General features: G+C 44.8%; 2 protein-coding genes across 5 annotated transcripts in view; one reads left to right on the top strand and one right to left on the bottom strand.

Annotated features, from left to right (window-relative positions):
* plch2a (phospholipase C, eta 2a) overlaps window positions 1-911 on the bottom strand; it is a 192219-nt gene extending 191308 nt beyond the window's left edge. The window contains exon 1 of the mRNA XM_035739474.2: window positions 832-911. The gene's annotated coding sequence lies outside the window, so the exon portion shown is untranslated. The remainder of the gene's footprint in view (window positions 1-831) is intronic.
* Window positions 912-5319: 4408 nt separating this feature from the next.
* LOC118360211 (uncharacterized) overlaps window positions 5320-24190 on the top strand; it is an 81076-nt gene continuing 62205 nt past the window's right edge. For 3 of the 4 annotated variants that reach the window (XM_035739464.2, XM_052482556.1, XM_035739466.2), the window contains exons 1-15: window positions 5320-5437; window positions 5804-5904; window positions 6076-7762; window positions 7916-7971; window positions 8327-8546; window positions 10423-10616; window positions 12572-12748; window positions 13571-13762; window positions 14878-14975; window positions 15665-15851; window positions 15989-16188; window positions 16410-16554; window positions 16693-16986; window positions 17108-17207; window positions 17339-17545. In XM_035739464.2, coding sequence (XP_035595357.1) covers window positions 6077-7762; window positions 7916-7971; window positions 8327-8546; window positions 10423-10616; window positions 12572-12748; window positions 13571-13762; window positions 14878-14975; window positions 15665-15851; window positions 15989-16188; window positions 16410-16554; window positions 16693-16986; window positions 17108-17207; window positions 17339-17545 — 3756 coding nt within the window. In that variant the 5' untranslated portion in view covers window positions 5320-5437; window positions 5804-5904; window position 6076. Of the gene's footprint in view, window positions 5438-5803; window positions 5905-6075; window positions 7763-7915; window positions 7992-8326; window positions 8547-10422; window positions 10617-12571; window positions 12749-13570; window positions 13763-14877; window positions 14976-15664; window positions 15852-15988; window positions 16189-16409; window positions 16555-16692; window positions 16987-17107; window positions 17208-17338; window positions 17546-24190 lie in introns of those variants that run through there. The other variant, XM_052482557.1, reaches the window with a different exon arrangement.

Here is a 24190-nt window from a genome sequence, read left to right as displayed (position 1 = left end):
GTGCCTAAGAAGAGACTTATGTCTGGGCATGGCCAAGTCACCCTATGACACTTTATGATGTTGCTGCATTGTAAAACAAACATCACTTTCGGACTGCTACAGATTGTGGTCTGTTTAAAACGTGAAACAGAATTAGCTCGGTGCCTAGCCTCTTTTACATTTCACAGCTGCTGTGAGAAAAGACTACTAAGCGCCTAGTACTCCGACCTTATGCCAGTGTCCGTTATAGCAATTAGTTCAGTGGCTGGATATATCCTAACCAGATGTCACCTGAGGTAATCATGGAAACTAGTGTGGAGCCAAACGAGCTGCTGTTTTATCTCTTTGGCAGGTGTTGTGCTGCCGGCTCCAGTGCTTCCTTCCTCATTGGGTTGTTTCCCCACTGGTCACAGACGTCAATTCAATGTCTATTCCACATTAGTTCAAGGTCATTTAATTGAAATGATGTGGAAACAGTGTGGGCCCAGTGGGTTGGAGTCTCCTGAGGATCCTGTGCTTTGCAAATAGAGATCAATGACTCACCCAGCAGTCAACAGCAAACGCCAACCTCATCAAAGGAGCACTTACAACTCTATTCACAGATGTTCTACTACTCTATTCAATTATAAAAGAGATTTTTAATTCGCACAAGCTGGAATTCTGTGCAATTTTGATGGGCATGGGGCAGTGGGCTAAGAGGCCACAATAAAGTGGGACAGGTTCTCGTCTAGTCCTTTATCTGGTTGCATGGTGGAATGTTAGTGTTCAGTCGCCAAGTGAAAGCTCTCCAGTGAATTAAGTGCAGTGACTGCCATGCTGATAAAACCAACAGAGGAATACTGACAGACTTACCTTTGTAGTCTACTCTGGCACTTCAGTCCCATCCTGTGCTGCCAACGAGCAGTGTGCTCACCCTGCACCATCTAGCCTCCATCTGTAAGAAGTCACAAGTATCCCACAACTTTAGGGGGGAGGGAAAAACATCAGCAGCTGCCCATTAACTGTAGACACACTTCCTTGTCTGCAGCTGCCTGTAAGTAAACTCATCAAAGTTTTTCCGCTACTCTAACTGTCTAAGGGTTACTACCAGCTCTTCTTATTGAGAGCGGCTCTCTCAGAACGGTACCTGCCCTCTGCAGCACAGAAAAGGTGTTCACCACCTAGCGGAACAGCTTGGTTCAGGTAGCTGAATTGAAGGGACAAAGAAACTGGTTCTACAACTTATCTACGGGGTAGGGCAAGCGGCAGGATGATTGAGCACACTCAACACAGTTAAGGAAATGTGACCCAGCTATGAAAGTTTGGGGAGGGACATGTCTGTCAAAAAACGATATACAAACAATATATTAGTTAATTAATCCAGAATGTAGCCTTGCGATTAAGGTCGCTGGTCCGAATCCTCAGTCCAGCAAATTGGAAAAAATGTCGATGTTGATTTTAGTGATCACACTATATACTGTTCATATCGTTGTTTGTTATGACGTTTCACAAGTTCACGTAAAGTATGGAAGTTCAGTAAGTCCGGTACGGAAATGACACAACAGTATTTTTATGGATATAAAAATGGATGCGTTGTGTCGGGCTATGTTACAATATTGTTGCATCATATTAGGAAAGTAAACGCGAGGACTCCTAGCACCGCACTGTGGCCACAGAAATTTTGTTTCCTTCAAGTCAAAGGTTTTTCCGGGAATATTTTTTTATAACTAACACATCAGTCGTAGCTCTTTGTACTATATGTGGAGCTAGTTTACAGAACTGTCTCGACAGGCAATAGGAAAGTCGTATAACTATGCTAAACTGGGAAGATGTCTTAGTCTGACAGTTACAGAAATGGACTGATTATTTTTCAATTGTCGTGAATTTACAGTCATTCAAGCAACTGAGTGCTTGCTAAGTTAGCCCTATTAGAGCTGCCCCGGTCAACTGTAAGTGCTGTTGGAAACTTAACAATAACAATAGCTCAGCTGCGAATTGATGGTCTACACAAGCTCACAGAACGGTACCAAAAATCATCTGTCACATCACATATACTTTTGGTAATGTAGTGTATTTATATTATTCTTACAGTAGCTACTCCCCCCCCCCCCCTTTACTTTTGGTAATGTAGTGTATTTATATTATTCTTACAGTAGCTACCCCCCCCCCCCCCCTTTACTCATACAGCTGCATTGGAGAAAAGAGATCAAACTCCTGTCAGACCTTGCATACTGTGGTTTAACCACATTCTCAGGTAGGTAAACAAAAAGCTTCACCCCCATAGTACGATGTTGATTTAGTGTTAAATCTGATACGCAAGCATGTCTTTACCACACATTCTCCCTGTCCCTTCATGTGTCATCCAGGGTACCAGATGTAGGGCGAAGAGTATGTCAAAATCATCCAGGTGGACCCTACCCTGCACCAGACAAGGAGCCCAGGTGTATCTCCACAGCCTGTTTCCCTACCTGCTGGACAAGTTGCTGGTGTGCCTGGAGAATGAGCTGGAGACAAGGGAGGAAAGCCAGGGAGGGGGAGGCCGGAGAGCAGAAGTGGCCTGTCCCTGGAGCCTGGATGAGAGGCTGGGTCCAAAGGGTGGTGGGGCAGCTCACGGAACCCCAGAGGAGGATGTGCATGCTGGTCTTGTTGGCCCTCTCCATCATCCACCGGTTGCACGTGGCCCTGTTTTACATCAGCAGGGCCTTCTACCACCTGGGGAACAAGACGGCCAGCATCCGCTATGTGGGTATTTGTTTGTGAACCTATGAAGGAACAGAGATTTGTGTCAATGACGTGAGCCCCATTGTTAACCTTTGCAACTACCACAAAGGGTAAAGAAAGCTTCAGAATATGTTTTGCTTGACATTAAGAAGCTATATTTTGGGGTTTAAAACCTATAAATACAATCTCAAATGGTTGGATAGTAGATCCTTTGCTACACCACTACTAATCTCCAACTGATTTGAATAATGTCTCTTCTGTACTAGATAAATCTAGCTAGCTTGCTGCTCATTGCTAGCAGGCTGCGTGGGCAGTCAAGCTGGTTGGAACTGGATATCTAGCTAGCATTACAGATGGACAAACAAGCCAAAAATGATTATTCAGACTAGATATATAACTAGCTAGATAGCTTAGCTGGGTTATCAAATGAATGCCTGTGTTGGAAAATAGCTTGCTTGTCAAGTTCAAAATCCTTAGCTAGCTAAGCAACTTGAGTCAATGACTTTTGGTGATGCAGTCCATCCTGACCAGAAAACCAGTTATTCTAACCTAATCTGTTATCAACGACAACTAGTTGGGCAACGTCTTTTAATTGCACACAAAGTGGTGATGTCGTTTTCTCAACAATATTTCTGATTTATGTTGAATAACTGCCAATGCTTGCCTTGCCTCAACTACAGCATGACACTTAACGAAGGTTGTAGCTCTTGGTAAATGCATTTGGTAATGTTCCCACGAGACATGAACCCACCAAACTTGTCAGTTTTTTCAGTGGCACAGGACACCGTACTGCATGCAGTTGTTGTATTGAATTAACTTTTCACCACTGTGGCTTCGTAGCTTGAAATTAAAAGTGATTTGTTTTGTCAATTTGACATGGTTCCTCGTAGGTCCTACGTCAGACATCAGCTCTGTTGTAGACAGAATACATGATATGAAAAATATATATTTTTAGCCATTTAACACAGCACTAAATTGAATGTTTCAATTAAAATCATTTTTCTTTACCCATGGTGGGCAGGACCTAAGCAGTTGCCAGGGAAGCAAAGCCTTAAAGGTCTGTTTTTCTCCATTCAGTAGTGCACACCGTAGAAAACATTTTTGCAATGGAAAATAAAAGCTATTTATTTGTTCAGGTAATCCCTCAAGCACATTTGTTTTCTGTTGTAATATGTATTTCTACTGTGTGGCCTAATGAATAGGACCCATGTTACTAGTGTATGCTTCAGCATGCTATTTCTCACCATTTTTTCTTTCCCCGGACGGTTAGCTTCGGGTGTGTGACGGGAGATGACAAGGCCATCCGGAGCAGCTACAGGCTCCTGGGCGTGGTCTCCCTGCTGCAGCTGGCCCTCACTGTGGCCCTGCAGCTCAACAACCTCCGATAGAGAGCCCAGCAGGAGTGGAGACAACACAGGAACCTGCCTTCCAGGTACACTGCAGGAAGAATAGTAGATGTTACAGAAGTGTTTGAGGACATTAGAATGATGCAAGAGGGATACAATTGCCCCACGCATCCTTTTCATTGTGATTGAGGTATGCATATGAATTTTGCAAATACACAGTGTTACAGTTAACCCATAAGAGTGTGTGTCCGTCCGTCCAGGTCTCCAGTCTGTAGAAGAGCCCAACTCACCCTGTGCCTCTCGCTGTATTCTGTGAATAGAGTAGAGGAGGCACTCGACCTCTACCCCATGTGGCCACTTGTTCTGCTAGGAGTGCATCACAGAGTGGTGTAACACCAAGGTGAGACCATAGATGCATTAAATTACTACTGTTCTATTTTATTATATGGGAGAAACACTATATATGTTCTTCAAGGGGCTATGACTACTATAAAAGTGGCACAGTCCAGAAACGACCTCTACCCTGCAGGCACTTGTGTAGGTCTGACAGGACTGGAGGGGTATAAAGAATGACAAATATTTCACCTATTTAGCATGTCAGAGGGTCAGTGCTATGAAATCAAGTTAAAAGCTATAAATGCAATGAATCACTATTGTTTTCTCCCTCCACAGACAGTGCCCTTTGTGTCGTGAGAAGTTCCAGCCTCCTCGACTGGTCTACCTGAGAAACTACTCGTTTCCAGAACCACTAGCGTGCCTTTTGTTACATGGCTTCACTTTCTAAATGACTGGATCGCCACATTGGACTGTTGAATCGTTAAACACACCTTTGTCTTTCTTAGAGTTTAGCTATCCCTGTTCAAGTTACTTCCAAATAGCATCTCACTTCAGAGAATGCCTAGAGATCTTATTTTGGGACCTTGATTCAGATATTGCTGAAAACTCTGTCAAGTTATCTCCAGTGTGAAACAAAATGGAAAAATTGTTTTTGTAATATTTCAGAATATTATTGTGAAGCTCTATCCTCAGCTATTTCATTCTGTATCAGGGATACACACTGGAATCATTTGTGTATATTTTTCGTTCTTTATACTTGTTTTATATATTTTATGGGCATGCATAATGCAGTGTACTATATTAAGCAATCATTCATTTTGAAATGGTTTGCATATGAATCATGTTTGGATTGTATCAGTCTAATTTATCTGAATTAAAACGTAATCAAATATAAGTCAACTATGCAACTTTTGTAATAAACAACTGTGCAATTATTTATGTGTCTTGTTTTATTGATAAAGTGGTGACTGTAATGCTTGTTGACACTATGGCTGTTCTTGTGGATCAGTCACGTCTTAGCTCCAGCCTGCAATGCTTCTGCTACTGACTGGCTGCGAACGGAAGAGTTGGTTCAGGTCAGTGGAAACCAGCAAATTGGCTTTAAATGGTTCCTTCATGAAATTGTATTCTGAACCGGTTTGGAAAATAAACCTACCAATAATAACTATCTTAGTTCAATGTGAGCTTTCTACCACCGGTAATTTACCGGTAGCTAACGTTAGCCAGGTAACGTTAATCAAAGCTCAGCTGCACACTGTAACCAAGGTAGCCAGCTAGCAGCAGTTAGCTATTTGTTTTGATATGTTCATGCACTTTACACTTTGTCAATTTTTAACTACTTTGCGGCAAGATGACATGTGTAGACAGTTGATATAGGAAGTCCCAGCCAATTTACAAGTGTGTAGTCTGTGTTTTTAATAATCTGCCTCTGATCCGCTTAGTGGGGGTGGGGTGCCATGTGTTCACCAGGCAGCAGTAGACAATCTGTGCTGTTAAAAGGCAATAGAACTGTGAACGAACGCTGAATAGATGACAGTTTATGGTAAGAAACCTGGACCTTTATCATTTCTTTCAAATGAACATTATGTACACAAATGTTGTATTTAAATGTAATGCTTTATTCAAATGTTTGGCCCAAACGATAGGCTGCTTAGTATGTAAATTAATAAATCATGCAATTAGGTCTGAATTATATGTTCGCTCCACATTTCAGAATGGCTTGGCATTCCCAGAGAGGTCAGGGGAGGCAGTCTGGGGGATTGTCTCAAAGAAAGTACGTGCCCAGGAGGCCCCTGGTCCAAAGCAACCTGTCTGTCTGTGGGGAGAATGAAGTGGACCAGTTACTAGACCTCCTTTCTACTCTCAACGAAGATAGGCCTCCCTACTTAAGTGTCTCTGATGAGGTGCTGGACAGGCACACATCTGAGCCTGTCTTGAGACCGAAAAACCTGAGCCGCAACACTGACTTAACAGAACGTGGTCCCACTTGGAGTGCCAAGCTTGGGAAGTTGTCCCATCAGGGAAGTGAGGAGAAAAGGTCAGAGGTCAATTTGACTGACAGGGATATCCTTGTTCCTATTCGGTTACAAGGGGGTGCTTCATTGACCTCTGGTCATCCTTATGGCTCAATTGCGGGTCGAGGTGATGGTGGCAACTGTGTCAATTGGCTTGGGAAATGGGGCAGGGGACGTCAACAGCCAGTGGAGAGAGAATATGTCTCTTTTGTCCAAAAATGCAACAGCGGTTCACTAGGTTCTACCTTTCCCGGAGATGCTCCTTTCTACCCTGCAGTCCCCGACATGCTAGACAGGCGTCAGGGGGAACATGTAAAGCCTGCCTGTCCGAAGCAGAATGAAAATGTGTCTACATTCCAGGATCTACTAGAGTCCTCCTGGACATCTGCGAGCTTGCATAGGTCAATGTTGGATCTGGAGATCGGCTTATCATTTGTGGATCTAGGCCTACTACCCCAGGCACTGAATACATCTGGAGACTTGGCCTTATCTCCTGTGAATCTTGGATCTCCTTTAGATCACGAATCTCATGGCCCTAGGCCCTCTATCTCTTGCAATGCAAAAATGTCATGCTCCATCATCCACTGTCACAAAGGGGGCAGAAGGTGTTCTACCAGCAAGGATGGGTCTTCCACAAGTCTATATAAGGCTAACAGGGAAACCGAGTTCTCTGAACTCCATCTTCAAAGCGAAATCGCAAAGAATGCTGGACAACAATCAACAAACATCCATTCTCCTAGTGTATCAGTGAAGGCACACATTAAACCATGGAGGAAAGCTGAAAGAAAGGCAGACAAGAAGACTGATGTTTTTGCGTCGACCATGCGTGGCTCAGATTTCCCAAGTAATATGTACTTTTTACCTGCAAGCCTCTCTCAGTATAGCTTCAGCGGTAGACAAAACAGCACAGAGGTGGCGTACCCTGAGCATAATACAAAATGGTCCAATGAATTCTCAGGTCAAGCTAAGTCAGATTCAGTGGACACTGTGCATAGTTTTTACCCTACTTTAAAAGGGGTGGAGGATTTGTTTGAGGTGCCGAGAGTCACAACAAGTAATCCAGCTGTGTCACATTCTCTCTTGTGGGAAGAAAGACTTGGAATCACTAAGAATTTGGGTCAAATTACCCTCTCGGACAGAGAGAGGGCAGCTCACCTGAAGCGAAGCACTCCGAATGCGCCAAGCCAAGACAACAGAGAGGGCCTCTCTCTGCTCCTCCATAGCCATGGCAGAAGAACTCCTGGGTCAACTACTCCTGAAAGGCAATGTCAGAGCGACCCATTAGTTACAACACACACAGGCACATTGCATACATTGACAGGAGGCGCCAGTGGTGAATTTCTTGGTGAAAGAGATCTGTCTGCAGTTCATCAGTCCTTGCCTACGGTACGTTGACACACTTAAGCACCTTTGCTGAGCGTGTTCTTGTGTATGTCTATTTATATGGCTGTGTGTGTCATAGCAGGCTGTGTGTGTGTGTGTGTGTAACATGAGAAAATGATCCTGGCCACTCTAACGCCTTACTTTTGTTTTGGGCAGCCTATTGACGCAGTAGAGATTCATAGCCCCAGTCTTGTGGAGACAATAGAGGACAGGTATGGGACTCCCTCCTTAGGTAAAATATCTGCAAAAATAACAAGTCACAAGCTGTCACTCAGACACCTGACACAAAATAATTGGGTGCAAAAAAAACATTGAGATGCAGGACAGGTGTCAATTCCTTTAGGATGGCAATGGATATTTAATGTTTTGGAAAATAATGACCAAGCAGCCAAACTTTGTATAAATAAATTTGGGGTGAACTTCTGTTCAACAGCAACACCTCAAGTGTATTGTGTGGTGGTGGTGGTGGTGGTGGTGGTGGTGGTGGTGGTGGTGGGGGGGGGTGTATTGTGGTATTGTGATGTTTGTGCCTCTTAATTGCACCTGAGGGCTGGAATGTACTTGTAGCAGGTGGCTGGCACTCTACAGATTCAGACTGCAGTTGCGCTGCTTCAGGACATGGGACCATCAGTGGAGGTCACACACACGGGCCAGACTCCAGCACCGGAGACACTTCCTGAGGACCGGCCTCTCTGCCCTGAGGTGGGCTGTGGTGACCCGACGTGTCCAGACAGACACCCTTGACAGGAGGACGGATGCCCTGACCCTCGCCCACTGTTTCCATCGGGTCAGCGATGATACTCAGCCTGGGTGCCTGTCTGTTTCTGCTCTCTTGCCAACTCCTTCAATTGTATGCCGATTCCATAAGGAGTTGGCAAGAGAGCAGAAGGAGACTGGCACCCAGACTAATACTTACTAGGTCCAGAGGGTTTTCCACACCATGCAACCTAATCAGGAAAAACTCCTAGCCATAACTATAACTAGGACCCAGAGTTCTTCCTGGTCATGTCACATGGTCACGATGAACTCCTGGCCCTATGAAGAGTGCATGGTGTTTATGTTGAGATTCACACTAGGTCTTAGACTTTACATTGTAAAAGACACCCCATCCACCACCAGAGGACAATGTGCTGTTGTTGCAGAATGTCTGTCTGGTGTTTTCTCAGATGTTCACACAGCAGAGCTAAATAACAAATATGACATGTCTTCTGAGGACATATTGCTCAACTCCATGTTACATGGAAACTAACCTCGTCCCCAGGCTCTACCGCAGAGTGCCAGCTGGCAGACCAGATTGCATGGAAACAAACTTTGGCTATTATCTGGGACTAGCCTTAATGTATGCTTGTATGAGAATATTCATTTATCATAACTGACATACAGTGCATTTGGAAAGTATTCAGACGTTGACTTTTTCCACATTTTGTTACTTTACAGCCTTATTATAAAATGTATTAAATAAAACACTCACTCTACACACTACCCTATGATGACAAAGCGAAACAGGTGTATTAAAAATATAAAACAGAAATACCTTATTTACATAAGTATTCAGACCCTTTGCTATGAGACACGAAATTGAGCTCAGGTGCATCCTGTTTCCATTTATCATTCTTGAGATGTGTCTACAACTTGGAGTGCACCTGTGGTATATTCAATTGATTGGACAAGGCACACCCCTGATTTGGAAAGGCACACCCCTGTCTATATAAGGTCCCACAGTTGACAGTGCATGTCAGAGCAAAAGCCAAGCGATGAGGTCGAAGGAATTGTACGTAGAACTCAGAGGCAAGATTATGTCGGCACACATCCAGGGAAGGATACCAAAAAATGTCTGAAACATTGAAGGTCCCCAATAATACAGTTATTTCCATCATTCTTAAATGGAAGAGGTTTGGAACCACCCAAGACTCTTTTTAGAGCTGGCCGACCGGCCAAACTGAGCAATCGGGGGAGAAGGACCTTGGTCAGGGAGGTGACCAAGAACCCGATGGTCACTCTGACAGAGCTCCAGAGTTCCGCTGTGGAGATAGGAGAACCTTCCAGAAGGACAACAATCTCTGCAGCGCTCTACCAATCAGGCCTTTATGGTAGCGGGTCCAGACGGAAGCCACTCCTCAGTAAAAGGCACATGACAGCCCGCTTGGAGTTTTCCAAAAGGCACCTAAAGGACTCAGACCATGAGAAACAAGATTCTCTGGTCTGATGAAACCAAGATTGAACTCTTTCGCCCGAATGCCAAGCATCACCTCTGGAGGAAACCTGGCACCTCCCTAAGGTGAAGCATGGTGGTGGCAGCATCATGCTGTGGGGATGTTTTTAAGTGGCAGGGACTGGAAGACTAGTCAGGAGATGAACTTAGCAAAGTACAGAGAGATCCTTGATGACAACCTCCTCCAGAGTTCTCAGGCTGAGGCGAAGGTTCACTTTCCAACAGGACAACAACCCTAAGCACACAGCCAAGACAATGCAGGAGTGGCTTCGGGACAAGTCTCTGAATGTCCTTGAGTGTCCTAGCCAGAGCTAAGGGGAAAAGGCAAAGGGTCTGAATACTTTCCGAATGCACTGTATGTGTAATGTGTGCTACGAACAACATACAGAAATGTAATCTTCATGAACATCCAGCTTATTCAAACGGCTAGTTATTCCTCTCCTTCTAACAGTGGAGGAGGTGTGTGGGACAGATGCATTGTCTCAACGTGAGCCCTGGCTCTGTGCGGGGTGACATTGGGGTCGTGTGCCTGCTGAGGAGACTGACCCAGCCCAGCAACACCCTGATCCTGAGGACGGCCTACTGTGCCTGGAGGAGCCACATCCAGGGCATGCAGCTCGGCAGGGCATCGCTCATACACTACCAGTAAGACAGATAGACACACAACCATCCACTGGGCACAGATGTCAGTTCAACGTCTGGTTTTGTTTTACATTTGGTTGATTTGTCAACTAACGTGAATTCGACAACAAATTCCCTTACGTCCTTTACTTTTTCCCATGTAAATGGACCCATGAGCACCAACATGTGAAGTTCATAGGAGCACATCAAATTTGGTGTCAAATTAAAACGGAGTTTATATTTTTTATAAATTAAGGCGTATCAATTTTTCAACAATATTCCTTCCTAAAATGTGGAATAAGCAAAGGTTTTTCTTCTGGTTAAACAGATGGAAAAGGGATCTTGGGAAACATCTCCCAGCTATTAGAAATTAATCAAAACATTATTGAAGTTAAAGACTACTGTCCTCCATTCCACTGGTGTACTGTTATGTTCAGCTCATAGTGTCTCCTGCTACTGTCCTCTCTTCCACTGGTGTACTGTTATGTTCAGCTCATAGTGTCTCCTGCTACTGTCATGTTCAGCTCATAGTGTCTCCTGCTACTGTCCTCCCTTCCACTGGTATACTGTTATGTTCAGCTCATAGTGTCTCCTGCTACTGTCCTCCCTTCCACTGGTATACTGTTATGTTCAGCTCATAATGTCTCCTGCTACTGTCCTCCCTTCCATTGGTATACTGTTATGTTCAGCTCATAATTGTGAAGCAGTCTGGACAACCCCTTCCTCTCTCTCTCCAGTTAATGTCACCTCTCCTGTCTCTTACCAACACCTATCCATTAGCCCCCTCTTTTCATTTACTATAACCACTGCTTTCTCAACCACTGAGCACTGGTCGTTGAAATGTAGATATCGGCTTCACAAGTTTGTACAGTACAGTAAAGTATAGGTTTAGTACATCACATTACTATACATTACTATGCAGAACAGTAGAGCACACTAGAGTAGAGTGCAGTATAATGTACTGTATTGTGCTGTGCTTTACTGTAATGTCCATACTTGTAAAACAGACATCTATGATCGGTTCAAATTAGGTCCGGTCCATAGAGCCCTGCACTGGTGTGAATTTTAAGCCCCACCTGTGCCCGTGACGTTCAGGCCCTACCTTATTGCTTCTGACAAGTTTAAGGCCCGGCCCGAAACCCCTAATCAGAAATAACTTCCTCTGTTAGTAAATCCATGATCTGCTCCTCTCTGTCTGTCACTCGCTCCCTGCGCGCAGCTCGTTCTGCGGATGGCTGCTCCGAGTCCGAGTGTCCATGGCAACGGCTCTGATTTGGGACAATAATTGACAATTCCTAGAATAATACCCAAACTTGCAAAGGAGGATATTTGTGTACCTTTGTGTACCTATTCAGGATACCTTACAATGAATACATCACTTATTCTTAATTATGTATTTCTGTATAGTACAGATTAAGGAACCATGATGTCATTCTGTTATCAGGTGTTAATCCACTTACTGTAGTTCAGTAACCAAAATGACATTTTAACTTAAGGTGTCATCATAACTGACAACTCATTCTTTCTGCAGACTTCTTTGAATCTTAATTTAGAATAGATATTTAAGAGTTTATTTTTTTTGACAACTTGGTCACCCAAAAGTTTTTGACCTCCATTCTGTTATGAAACTATATCCGCGCTGTTCTTCAAGTAAATGCGTTTGTCAAATTGTCGGTGGAATGTGTTGAAAGTAGTCCATGTTTATAGAAATGTATGGTTTAACTTTGCAATCCATGGTTTTTGTTTGGCATACATTTTATGGTGAAAAAGTCTCATCGTCATTCTATTACCATGGAATGGCCCACAATTGACCTCTGTATCTAGGACAATGTCACTTGGTTGTGAATGGGAACGATGCCCTACAGCGATGCACCCATAAACACGTGAACAAAACACGTGAACTGAATGCACAAGCATCTGTAATAATAATCTCAAAGACTTGGGCCCTGTAACATTTTTCTGTGTTCGTCCCCTACCAGTCTGACTCTGCTGTTTAAGCACTGGCTGGTGTGGAGGCAGGCTGGTGTGAGGCTGCAGGCGTGGGCGCTGCAAGCCCAGAGGGCAGCCCTCCACTGGGACCACAGGCAGCAGAGTCGGGCCTACGCCTTGTGGAGAGCTGCCTGGGTCACAGCACGTCTGGCCACAGAACAGCACAGGTAAAGGGACAGTTATTGACAGTAGTTTGTGTTAGTCTTCCATGCTGACCAAACCGCTTGCGTAACGTGTGCGAGAGCATTACAAAATAAATGTACACAAACCATGCTAGGTCCTCTACGTTTCAAACAACCCAATATTTTTATCCCAGGACAAATTAGCTAGCAACAGCAAGCTAGCTAGCTAAATTGCCATGAATGTTGAATGCTTTTCGACCTGTCCCCAAATTAATATAGTTAGTTCAGAGTTCGTTTTGATATTTCAACCTGAGTCCATCCTGATCACGTCTGTGGACAAAATCTACATGCACACGATGGTGGACGCGCACACGCCAGGTCTAGTCAGCATGTTAGGCCTTGATTCAATCAGATCAAACTTGTAAACATGGCTGCATGGGATCTCTCTTAATGCCACTCTGTGCAGCCAATGGCAATGCCCGCTTTAGGTATAATGCCAGGAGCCGCTTGTGGATTTGACAGCTCTAACGCAGTTCCACCTCAGAAACCAAAACAACCGCTATGTAGATGTTGGCTAATTGGATCTGATTTTAATAGAGCCCTGAGGGGATACAGTTATATTTAACTCTTCAGTTGTATATATTCCAACTTCAATCCCATGGCCATGTGTGGTCATCTTCTCTGAGTTTAGCCTAGTGTTGTTGTCTGTTCAGGAGGATACAATGTTCATGTAGAAATATTTTGTGTAGATCAGGTATGAGTGTTTGTCAAGTAAAACTGTGAGTCATGTCAGCTCTACACATTACATTTCTACCTGCAACAATAAGAACATTCCGTTAAATTGAACACACCCCTGCTCTTACACAGGGCGTCCTGCCTAGCTGCAGCCTGGAGCGTGTGGGCGGCCCGGGCCACACAGAGGGAGGAGGAGCGATCTGCTAGGGCCAATCAGAGTGCTGGCTTCCACAGGAGGAGCCTACTGCATCACAGCCTTCTGCTGTGGCTAGAGAGAGCAGAGCAGAGAAGACGACAGAGGGATAGGCTGCAATGCATCGTCAGGTGATAACCCTACTAGTGCGGCCAAATAGTGATGGCCATAGGGTTATGTTACAGTTGTGATGGTCTTGTAGTCACTAAATTGCCTTGCTAGAATGGACCAGGAGACAAACTGAAATTCAGTTTATTTTCAAATGGAAATGGCCCATTAACATTCTATGAGGATCTTTCAGTTTATGTCCTCAACTGATATACTGAACAAAAATATAAATGCAATAATTCATGATTTCACTGAGTTACATTTCATATAAGGACATCAGTCAATTGAAATAAATTCTCATCTATGGATTTCACAGCACTGGGCAGGGGCGCAGCCGTGTGTGGGCCTAGGAGGACATAGGCCCACCCTCTGGGGAGCCAGGCCCACCCACTGTGGAGCCAGGCCCAGCCAATCAGAATGAGTTTTTCCCCACAAAAGGGCTTTATTACAGACATAAATAATCCTCAGTTTCATCAGCTGTCCGGGGGGCTGGTCTCAGACAATCCCGTAGGTGAAGAACCCAGATGTAGAGGTCCTGGACTGGCGTTGGTATACATGGTCTGCGGTTGTCAGGCTGATTGGACGTACTGCCAAATTCTTTAAAACAACATTGGAGGTGGCTTGTGGTAAAGAAATGAACATTCAATTCTCTGCCAACAGCTCTGGTTGACATTCCTGCAATCAGCATACCAATTGCACGCTCCCTCAACTTGAGACATGTGTGACAACTGGATATTTTAGTGGCCTTTTATGATCATGCTGTTTAATCAACTTCTTATGCCACACCTGTCAGGTGAATTAATTATATTGGCAAGGGAGAAATGCTCACTATCATGGATGTAAACAAATTTGTGCACAAACTTTGAGAGAAATAAGCTTTTTCTGGGATCTCTAATTTCAGCTCATGAAACATGGGACCAACACTTTACATGTGGCATTGATATTTTTGTTCAGTCATTGATCCTATCCTTCTATGTATAGGATTGACATTTGAATACCTCAAACTCAACAATATTAACACACACTGTACAGATCCAAGAATAATTATCTCATCTCTCCCTCCCTCCTGCTTTCTTTCTCCCTCCCTCTCTCTCTGTCGGTCTGTCTCCATATGACTACCACACACACACGCACACAGGAGGGTTGCCCGGCGCTGGCGCGAGCACACACACGGAGCCCGGTTGCAGCGCGTGTGTGTCGAGGCCGAACAGGTGCTCTCCAGACAAATTTTAGCAGGCAAGTGGTGTGTGTGTGCCAGTGAGCCCTCCTCTTAAGTCATACCCTGACTTCAAACAAACACATGACAGCCTTGTATATATCCAAGTCCCAACTCTCACACTGACTGGCATAGTGCCTCCCTCTACCTCTACAACATGCCGATTATCTTCTCCTGCTAGACCAGTGGTTCCAGAACATGGGGTCAGGTCCCCTGAAATAGAAACCTTCTGAGAAACTTGTTTTTATCTTCAAATGGGTATAGAATACAACGTGTTAGTGTCTACTAATGACCTTTTACCCTATTAGAATGAGCTTTCATGTCATTGTGTTGGGACAGCCTTCGGGACCTAAAATTGAGTGAATATGAACACAGTGTTAACTGGGGAATATAATTTTTCCAAGTGGTGTCCCCTGCATTTTCTAGTGTCAATTTGGGGTTGTGTGCAAAAAAGGTTTGGAAACCCCTGTGCTAAACAGCTGGCATTCACACATTAAATCGTTCCTTTTGATATGTGCTAGCTAGTAGTGCCAGAGCTGTCGGTCTGTTTTCCTCGTTGAGTCTTTGGGTTTCAAACCTGTCTGGCGCTAGCATGCACTGGCTTGCACAGAAGTGACACAATTATGGGCCATGAAGTTATGGGCCAATGAAGTGTCTATTAGAGTCATTGGGATGATGAATGTCTTTTGGCCTCATCTCCTCTCACCAGTGGCCTTTGGGAGGTGGCACCAGGAGTTTGCCCGGGCAGACTGCGGGCACAGACTGGTGCAGAGGTGGCACGACCTGCTGGAGTGGAGGAGGCTGCAGGAGGCGTTTACATCCTGGAACCGCAGAGTCCTGGTCAGGAGAGGGGCCCTAGAGATACAGGAGAGAAGGCAACGGGCACAGCTCTCACAGTTAGTCTATAGAGCACAGATAAATAGACAAATGATATAATTTGAAATGTTTTCATTTTGACTCAAGTGTGCTCCAGTTAGTTTTGAGTGTGCCTTCTGAGTTTAACATTGATCAACATTGTTTGACCCCATCTCAGCATCCTGCGTGGCTGGCGGGGTGTGGCCGAGCGCAGGGCGGCATGCGTGTGTTACTGCAGCGAGAGGAATGACCGGATGGCCGCACACACCCTGCAGAGCTGGAGGAGAGCCACAGCGCTACGGTCCCGACACACACGCCTCCTCACACACCTGCTGGAGAGGAGGAGGACACAGGCGTCGACCCTAGGGACACTGACAGGTTGGCCTGGCGTCTTAACTTCAATGAAACGTTCTGTCATTCACTTCTTCTTTCCCATAAATCCTCCAGGGAAGGCAAACCCTCAGTGCTCGGCGAGCTACTGGGTGTACAGGCTTTAAGCTCCAGAGCAGGACTGCAGCAAAAGCCTGTACGCCCGGCAGTTCTTCATGAATGCCATGGCTGTTAAAGTGCAAGTGTGTGCTCAATCTCACATGTTGTAGGGAATATGAGGCCGAGTGAGGTGGTGACGCCAAGGTTGTATGGTGGTGCCAGGCTCATCACATTGGAGGAGTTGTGTGACAACCTGCAGCTCCAGACAAGCCTTCACTCCTGGAGGAGGGAGAAGAGCAAGCTCCAGCTAGCCAGGTAGCTATCACCACACTGCTGCTCTCTCGTCTTGGCCTCTTTCCCCCCCCCCTTTTCACTTACTTGCTTTGGAGTATATTTAAACTGCTCTGTCTCCACTTCAATCTTTCCATCCCTCTCACTCCCCACCTGTCTCAGACTGTACTGTGTGGCCCGGGCGAGGGAGCAGGTGAGATTGGCGCTGCAGCGTTGGCACGAGCTGGCGTGGGATTCCCAGGCCTGCAAGGTGCACAGGTTCAGGACTAGGCTGGCAGCGCTGGAATCCTCTTCCTCTGGGTTCGGCAGCACCTCTCCCCTCTCCCTGAAGCTTGCTGTGGCAGAGCATAACATCAGCACGGAGCTCAGCGATTGGTCAAACAGCTCCTCTTCAGCACAGATGGACAGAGGACGCCCCCTACTGGCCTCATCCCCATTGGAAAGTCGCAAGACCTGGTCAGTCTGTTGAATATACACACACATACTGTTTGAAAGGGAGGTGGTGAGTGTTAGAGTATGACTGATACAAACATTGTGTAACCCTGCTTCAAGGCCTTTTGCTCTCTTCTCCACAAAGCTTCCAGGTCGAGAACCATGTTGATTTTGCAGAGGGTGACCAAACCTTCTGCCTCACGCATCAAAGTCTCCCAGATCACAAGAGCTCACCCAGATTAAAGGTTTTTCATCCTGCATTTGTATAATCTCCACACACTCTTGCATCCTTTATCAAAACATACAATAATGCCAAAAGTTTAAAAGAATATCCATCTTCTCTCTACACCCCTTACCTCCCATCTCTCTTTGTCAGGGTGTCATGGGGAGTGTGGTGGGCCGGATGCTACGTCCCTCCCTCAGTGTGGCCTTCTCTCAGTGGAGGGACTATGTCAGGGTCGGCAGGGAGCAGCGACGCCTCATGGGCCTGATGGCAGATGTCCGCAGACGGGCCATGCTTGGCACCGCCCTCAGCCTGTGGAGGAGACACACCCAGAGCCTCAGCACCGCAGCCATACAGATGGTCAGTATTATAGAATTATTATTAAGCCTTATTCTACCAGGGAGGCCGTCACCGACGAGCCGTCCCAGACATCATGATATTTAAAAAAAATGTTTGATTTTATCGGCACAAAATCTCCAATGCTCTTGTAGTGTGAGATGTGCAACGACAAGCTTTGAGAATGGTGATCTGCAATCGCCAATGGCGTTGTTTCGCATCACGCAGAATGTGTAGACTCTTGAGCAGGAGCGATGTCTACTACTTGCCTACTAGTATGCATTTGTAATTGCCTTTAATCAAAGCATCAAATCGTTACAGCTCTGAAGTACCCAAGCAATGCTATTCAATTGAACATTTATTGGCTAGGTATTTCAAGTCTGTATGGCAAGCGTGAATGTCTGACTGAAAATGTTTCATGAGGCTGCTTTGAGCCACAGCTCGTTCTAGCTACACAATCTAATCACATAATTGTTTTCACGTGGTGGTATCGAGAATGATCACGGCCAAGTGAAGAATCTTGTGTGTGACGTCCCCCCCGTCTGTGCCGCATCGTTTAGGTTGTGCACCACTACGTTGGCAAGACAAAAAAGTAGAGGAAAGATGGTTGTTTAATGTGAGAGGCTCAGCGATGTTAAGATTTTGAAAGTCGTGTATAAGGATAAGGGTTGTAGTGTCCACCCAGGATAAGGGTTGTAGTGTCCACATAGGATAAGGGTTGTAGTGTCCACCCAGGATAAGGGTTGTAGTGTCCACATAGGATAAGGGTTGTAGTGTCCACATAGGATAAGGGTTGTAGTGTCCACCCAGGATAAGGGTTGTAGTGTCCACCCAGGATAAGGGTTGTAGTGTCCACCCAGGATAAGGGGTGTAGTGTCCACCCAGGATAAGGGTTGTAGTGTCCACCCAGGATAAGGGTTGTAGTGTCCACCCAGGATAAGGGTTGTAGTGTCCACCCAGGATAAGGGTTGTAGTGTCCACCCAGGATAAGGGTTGTAGTGTCCACATAGGATAAGGGTTGTAGTGTCCACCCAGGATAAGGGTTGTAGTGTCCACATAGGATAAGGGTTGTAGTGTCCACCCAGGATAAGGGTTGTAGTGTCCACTCAGGATAAGGGTTGTAGTGTCCACCCAGGATAAGGGTTGTAGTGTCCACCCAGGATAAGGGTTGTAGTGTCCACCCAGGATAAGGGGTGTAGTGTCCACCCAGGATAAGGGTTGTAGTGTCCACCCAGCATAAGGGGTGTAGTGTCCACCCAGGATAAGGGTTGTAGTGTCCACCCAGCATAAGGGTTGTAGTGTCCACCCAGCATAAGGGTTGTAGTGTCCACCCAGCATAAGGGGTGTAGTGTCCACCCAGCATAAGGGTTGTAGTGTCCACCCAGGATAAGGGGTGTAGTGTCCACCCAGCATAAGGGGTGTAGTGGTGGAGCTTCCTTCATATTCAAATCAAATTGAATTGGTGGCGTACACATCTTTTTTGTTGCGGGTGTATCAAATTGCTTATGTTACTAGCTCCAACAGTGCAGTAATACCTATAAGGCTACGTTGAGACAATGACCCAAGCCCAGCTCAGTTAATGCCTACCATTGTGTCGCTGAGTTGTCCATAATGCTTCAGAAAATGTACATCCCTGGGGCAATGGTAGACACAATGTAAGTGTGAGTAACCTAGTTCATGTCCCTCTAACTGCCTCTGCTGATCCTACAGCTATTGTATGCATTAATCATGTGCATATGAACCAGAGTTATACTGTTAGCATTGTAGCTGTGTGCAGCTCACCCTGCAATAACATAAATAACATGAGCATGTTATGTTCTGCTAAGCTTCCCAGTAAAGCAATGAAAACAAGCAAGCATCCCAGAAAAGTGATCAAAAATAGCTCACGTTAAGAAACAAGGTTCAAGAAATCAATAAAACTTGCTAGTAAACAGGTGACATTCATATTCTATCTCTGAAACTGACTTCGATAATAACTTTGATACAGTGGTAGCAATACATGATAACATCTACAGAAAAGACAGAAATGCCAATGGTGTTGCTGTTTATATTCAGAACCACATTCCTGTAAATCCTAGAGAGGATCTAATGTTAAGTATTGTTGATGTAATATGGCTACAGGTTTTGCCTCAATTAAAAGCCCATTCTTGTGGGAAGCTGCTATAGACCACCAAGTACTAACAGTCAGTATCTTGGATAACATGTGTGAAATGTTTGATAATGTATGTGATAAACAGAGGTCTATTTTCTGGGTGATTTAAATATTGACTGGCTATCACCAGGCTGCCCACTCGGGAAAACTTCAAACTGTAACCAGTGCCTGCAACCTGATTCAGGTTATCAGTCAACCTACCTGGGTAGTTACAAACAGCACAGGAATTAAATCATCAACAGGTATTGATCACATGTTTACTAATGCTGAAGAAATTTGCTTTAAAGCAGTATCCAAATCCATAGGATGTAGTGATCACAATATAATAGCAATATCTAGGAAAACTAAAGTTCCAAAGGCTGGGCCTAATATAGTGAATAAGAGGTCATACAATACGTTTTGTAGTGATTGTTATGTTGATGATGTAAAGAATATGTGTTGGTCAGTGGTGTGTTATGAGGAGCAACCAGACGCTGCACTTGACACATTTATGAAATGACTTATTCCAGTTACTAATAAGCACGCACCCATTAAGAAAATTACTGTAAAAACATGAATCCCCGTGGATGGATGAGGAATTGAAAAATGGTATGGTTGAGAGGGATAAAGCTAAAGGAATGGCAAATAAGTCTGGCTGCTCAACCGATTAGCGAACATACTGCAAATTGAACAATCCTGTGACTAAACTGAATAAAAAGAAGAAAGTATAATATGAAACGAATATGAATGATAGTTGAAAGGTTTTGTGCACCTTATATTTTGTGCAAAAAAGGTACACTCAGCTCCATCATTCATTGAATCGGATGGCTCATTCATCACAAAACACACTGATATTGCCAATTACTTTTATGATTTTTGTTCATTGGAAAGATTAGCAAACTTATGCATGACATGCCAGCAACAAACGGTGACACTTCACATCCAAGTATAAATTATGAAAGACTGGTATTGTAATTTTTAATTCTATAAACTGTGGAAGAGGTGAAAAAAATTGTCTATCAACAATGACAAGCCAACCGGGTCTGACAACCTGGATGGAAAATGACTGAGGATAATATTGGATGATATTGCCGCTCCTATTTGCCATATCTTCAATCTAAACCTACAAGAAAGTGTGTGCCCTCAGGCCTAGAGGGAAGCTAAAGTAATTCCGATACCCAAGAACAGTAAAGCCCCCTTTACTGGCTCAAATAGCCAACCAATCATCCTTTTACCAACAATTAATAAAGTTTGGGGGGAAAAATTGTGTTTCACCAGTTACAATTTATTTATTTTTTAATTTTTTATTTTACCTTTATTTAACTAGGCAAGTCAGTTAAGAACAAATTCTTATTTTCAATGACGGCCTAGGAACAGTGGGTTAACTGCCTGTTCAGGGGCAGAACGACAGATTTGTACCTTGTTCAGCTCGGGGATTTGAACTTGCAACCTTTCGGTTACTAGTCCATCACTCTAACCACTAGGCTACCCTGCCGCCACAATGCTATTTTACTGTAAACAAATTGACAACCAACTTTCAGCATGCTTGTAGGGAAAGGACTACTGTTCAGTTGTGTAGTCAGGTGCCACAGAGGGTCCTCGGAAAATTACAACTGTCTTAGAACAGGTCAGCACGGCTGGCCCTGAAATGAACACGAGAGCTAATGTTAACAATATTCATGTCAATCTCTCATGGCTCAAAGTGGAGGAGAGATGGACTTCATCACTACTTGTTTTTGTAAAAAGTATTGACATGTTGAATGCACCAAGCTGTCTGTCTAAACTACTAGCACACAGCTCGGACACCCATGCATACCCCACAAGACATGCCACAAGAGGTCTCTTCACTGTCACCAAGTCCAGAACAGACTATGGGAGGTGCACAGTACTACATAGAGCCATGGAACTCTATTCCACATTAGGTAACTGATGCAGCAGTATAATCAGATTTAAAAAACAGATAAAAATACACCTTATTGAACAGCGGGGACTGCGAAGAGACACACACAGGCACAGACACACTCTTACACAACACATAAGACACACGTACAAACAGATTTTGTATTGTAGATATGTGGTAGTAGAGTAGGGAACACACTTAATGTGTTGTGAAAAATGTAATGTAATATTTTTAATTGTATATAACTCTCTTAATGTTGCTGGACCTCAGGAAGAGTAATGGGGATCCTTAATAAATACAAATACTTAACAAAACAATACACACAAATTCCCCAAAATAAAGGAATGAAGAAATATAGAATTATTAGAGCGAGCAATGTCAAGGATCCGCAATATAAATGTATATGATGGTGTATATTGACATTATGGACAGCATATGAATAGAAAGGTGTGTACAGCAGAAGTTATAAAGGATGAGCCTTGATTAGAATACAGTATATACATATGAAGTGGGTAAAACGGTATGTAAACATTATTAATGTGACCAGTGTTTGATGACTATGTACATAGGGCAGCAGTCTCTAAGATGTAGGGTTGAGTACCGGGTGGTAGCCGGATAGTAACAGTGACTAAAGTTCAGAGAGGGGTACTGGGCGGAGGCAGGCTCGTGGTGAATTTTTAACAGTCTGGAGATATAAGCTGTTTTTCAGTCTCTCGGTCCCAGCTTTGATGCACCTATATCGTCTCCGCCCTCTAGATGGTATCAGGGTGAACAGGCCATGGCTCGGGTGGCTGAAGTTCTTGATAATCTTGTTGTCTGTGTGGATGGACCATTTCAGGTTGTCCGTGATGTGCACGCCGAGGAACTTAAGCTTTTCACCCTCTCCACTGCGGGCCCGTCTGTGGATGGGGGTATGCTCCCTCCTGAAGTTCACGATCAGCGTAGCTATTCCCTCTGCAAGGCAATCAAACAAGCTAAGCGTCAGTATAGAGACAAAGTAGAGTCACAATTCAACGGCTCAGACACAAGAGGTATGTGGCAGGGTCTACAGTCAATCACTGATTACAAAAAGAAAACCAGCCCCGTCTCGGACCAGGATGTCTTGCTCCCAGGCAGACTAAATAACTTTTTTGCCCGCTTTGAGGACAATACAGTGCCACTGACACGGCCTGCAACCAAAACCTGCGGACTCTCCTTCACTGCAGCCGACGTGAGTAAAACATTTAAACGTGTTAACCCTTGCAAGGCTGCAGGCCCAGACGGCATCCCCAGCCGCGCCCTCAGAGCATGCGCAGACCAGCTGGCTGGTGTGTTTACGGACATATTCAATCAATCCTTATCCCAGTCTGATGTTCCCACATGCTTCAAGAGGGCCACCATTGTCCCTGTTCCCAAGAAAGCTAAGGTTACTAAGCTAAATGACTACCGCCCCGTCCACTCACATGATTCTGGACTTCAGGAAACAGCAGAGGAGCACCCCTATCCACATCGATGGGACAGTAGTGGAGAGGGTAGTAAGTTTTAAGTTCCTCGGCATGCACATCACGGACAAACTGAATTGGTCCACCCACACAGACAGCGTTGTGAATAAGGCGCAGCAGCGCCTCTTCAACCTCAGGAGGCTGAAGAAATTTGGCTTGTCACCAAAAGCACTCACAAACTTCTACAGATGCACAATCGAGAGCATCCTGTCGGGCTGTATCACCGCCTGGTACGGCAACTGCTCCACCCACAACCGTAAGGTTCTCCAGAGGGTAGTGAGGTCTGCACAACGCATCACCGGGGGCAAACTACCTGCCCTCCAGGACACCTACACCACCCGATGTCACAGGAAGGCCATAAAGATCATCAAGGACAACAACCACCCGAGCCACTGCCTGTTCACCCCGCTATCATCCAAAAGGCGAGGTCAGTTCAGGTGCATTAAAGCAGGGACCGAGAGACTGAAAAACAGCTTCTATCTCAAGGCCATCTGACTGTTAAACAGCCACCACTAACATTGAGTGGCTGCTGCCAACATACTGACTCAACTCCAGCCACTTTAATAATGGGAATTGATGTAAAATATATCACTAGCCACTTTAAACAATGCTACTTAATATAATGTTTACATACCCTACATTACTCATCTCATATGTACAGTGGGGCAAAAAAGTATTTAGTCAGCCACCAATTGTGTAAGTTCTCCCACTTAAAAAGATGAGGCCTGTAATTTTCATCATAGGTACACTTCAACTATGACAGACAAAATGAGGAGAAAAAAATCTAGAAAATCACATTGTAGGATTTTTTTATGAATTTATTTGCAAATTATGGTGGAAAATGAGTATTCCCCCCCTCTGTTAGAGCGGTATTCAAGTTGTAGTGGGTCTAGGGCAAGTGCCAAACTCATTCCATAGAGGGCCGAGTGTCTGCGGGTTTTCGCTTCTCCCCTGGACTTGATTGATGAATTAAGGTCACTAATTAGTTAAGAACTCCCACTAAGGCGTTACCCCTCACAGAAGGTGTTTAGCTTGTCCGGGAGCAAGGCGTCAGTGTTCACGACGTGGCTGGTTTTCCCCTTTTTATAATCTGTGATTGTCTGGAGTCCTTGCGTCTTGTGACTCGTTGAATTGCGACTCCACTTTGTCTCTGTACT

This window comes from Oncorhynchus keta, chromosome 27 (assembly GCF_023373465.1).
Source record: "Oncorhynchus keta strain PuntledgeMale-10-30-2019 chromosome 27, Oket_V2, whole genome shotgun sequence".
Taxonomy (NCBI): domain Eukaryota; kingdom Metazoa; phylum Chordata; class Actinopteri; order Salmoniformes; family Salmonidae; genus Oncorhynchus; species Oncorhynchus keta.
This window is presented reverse-complemented; position numbering and strand designations above follow the sequence as displayed.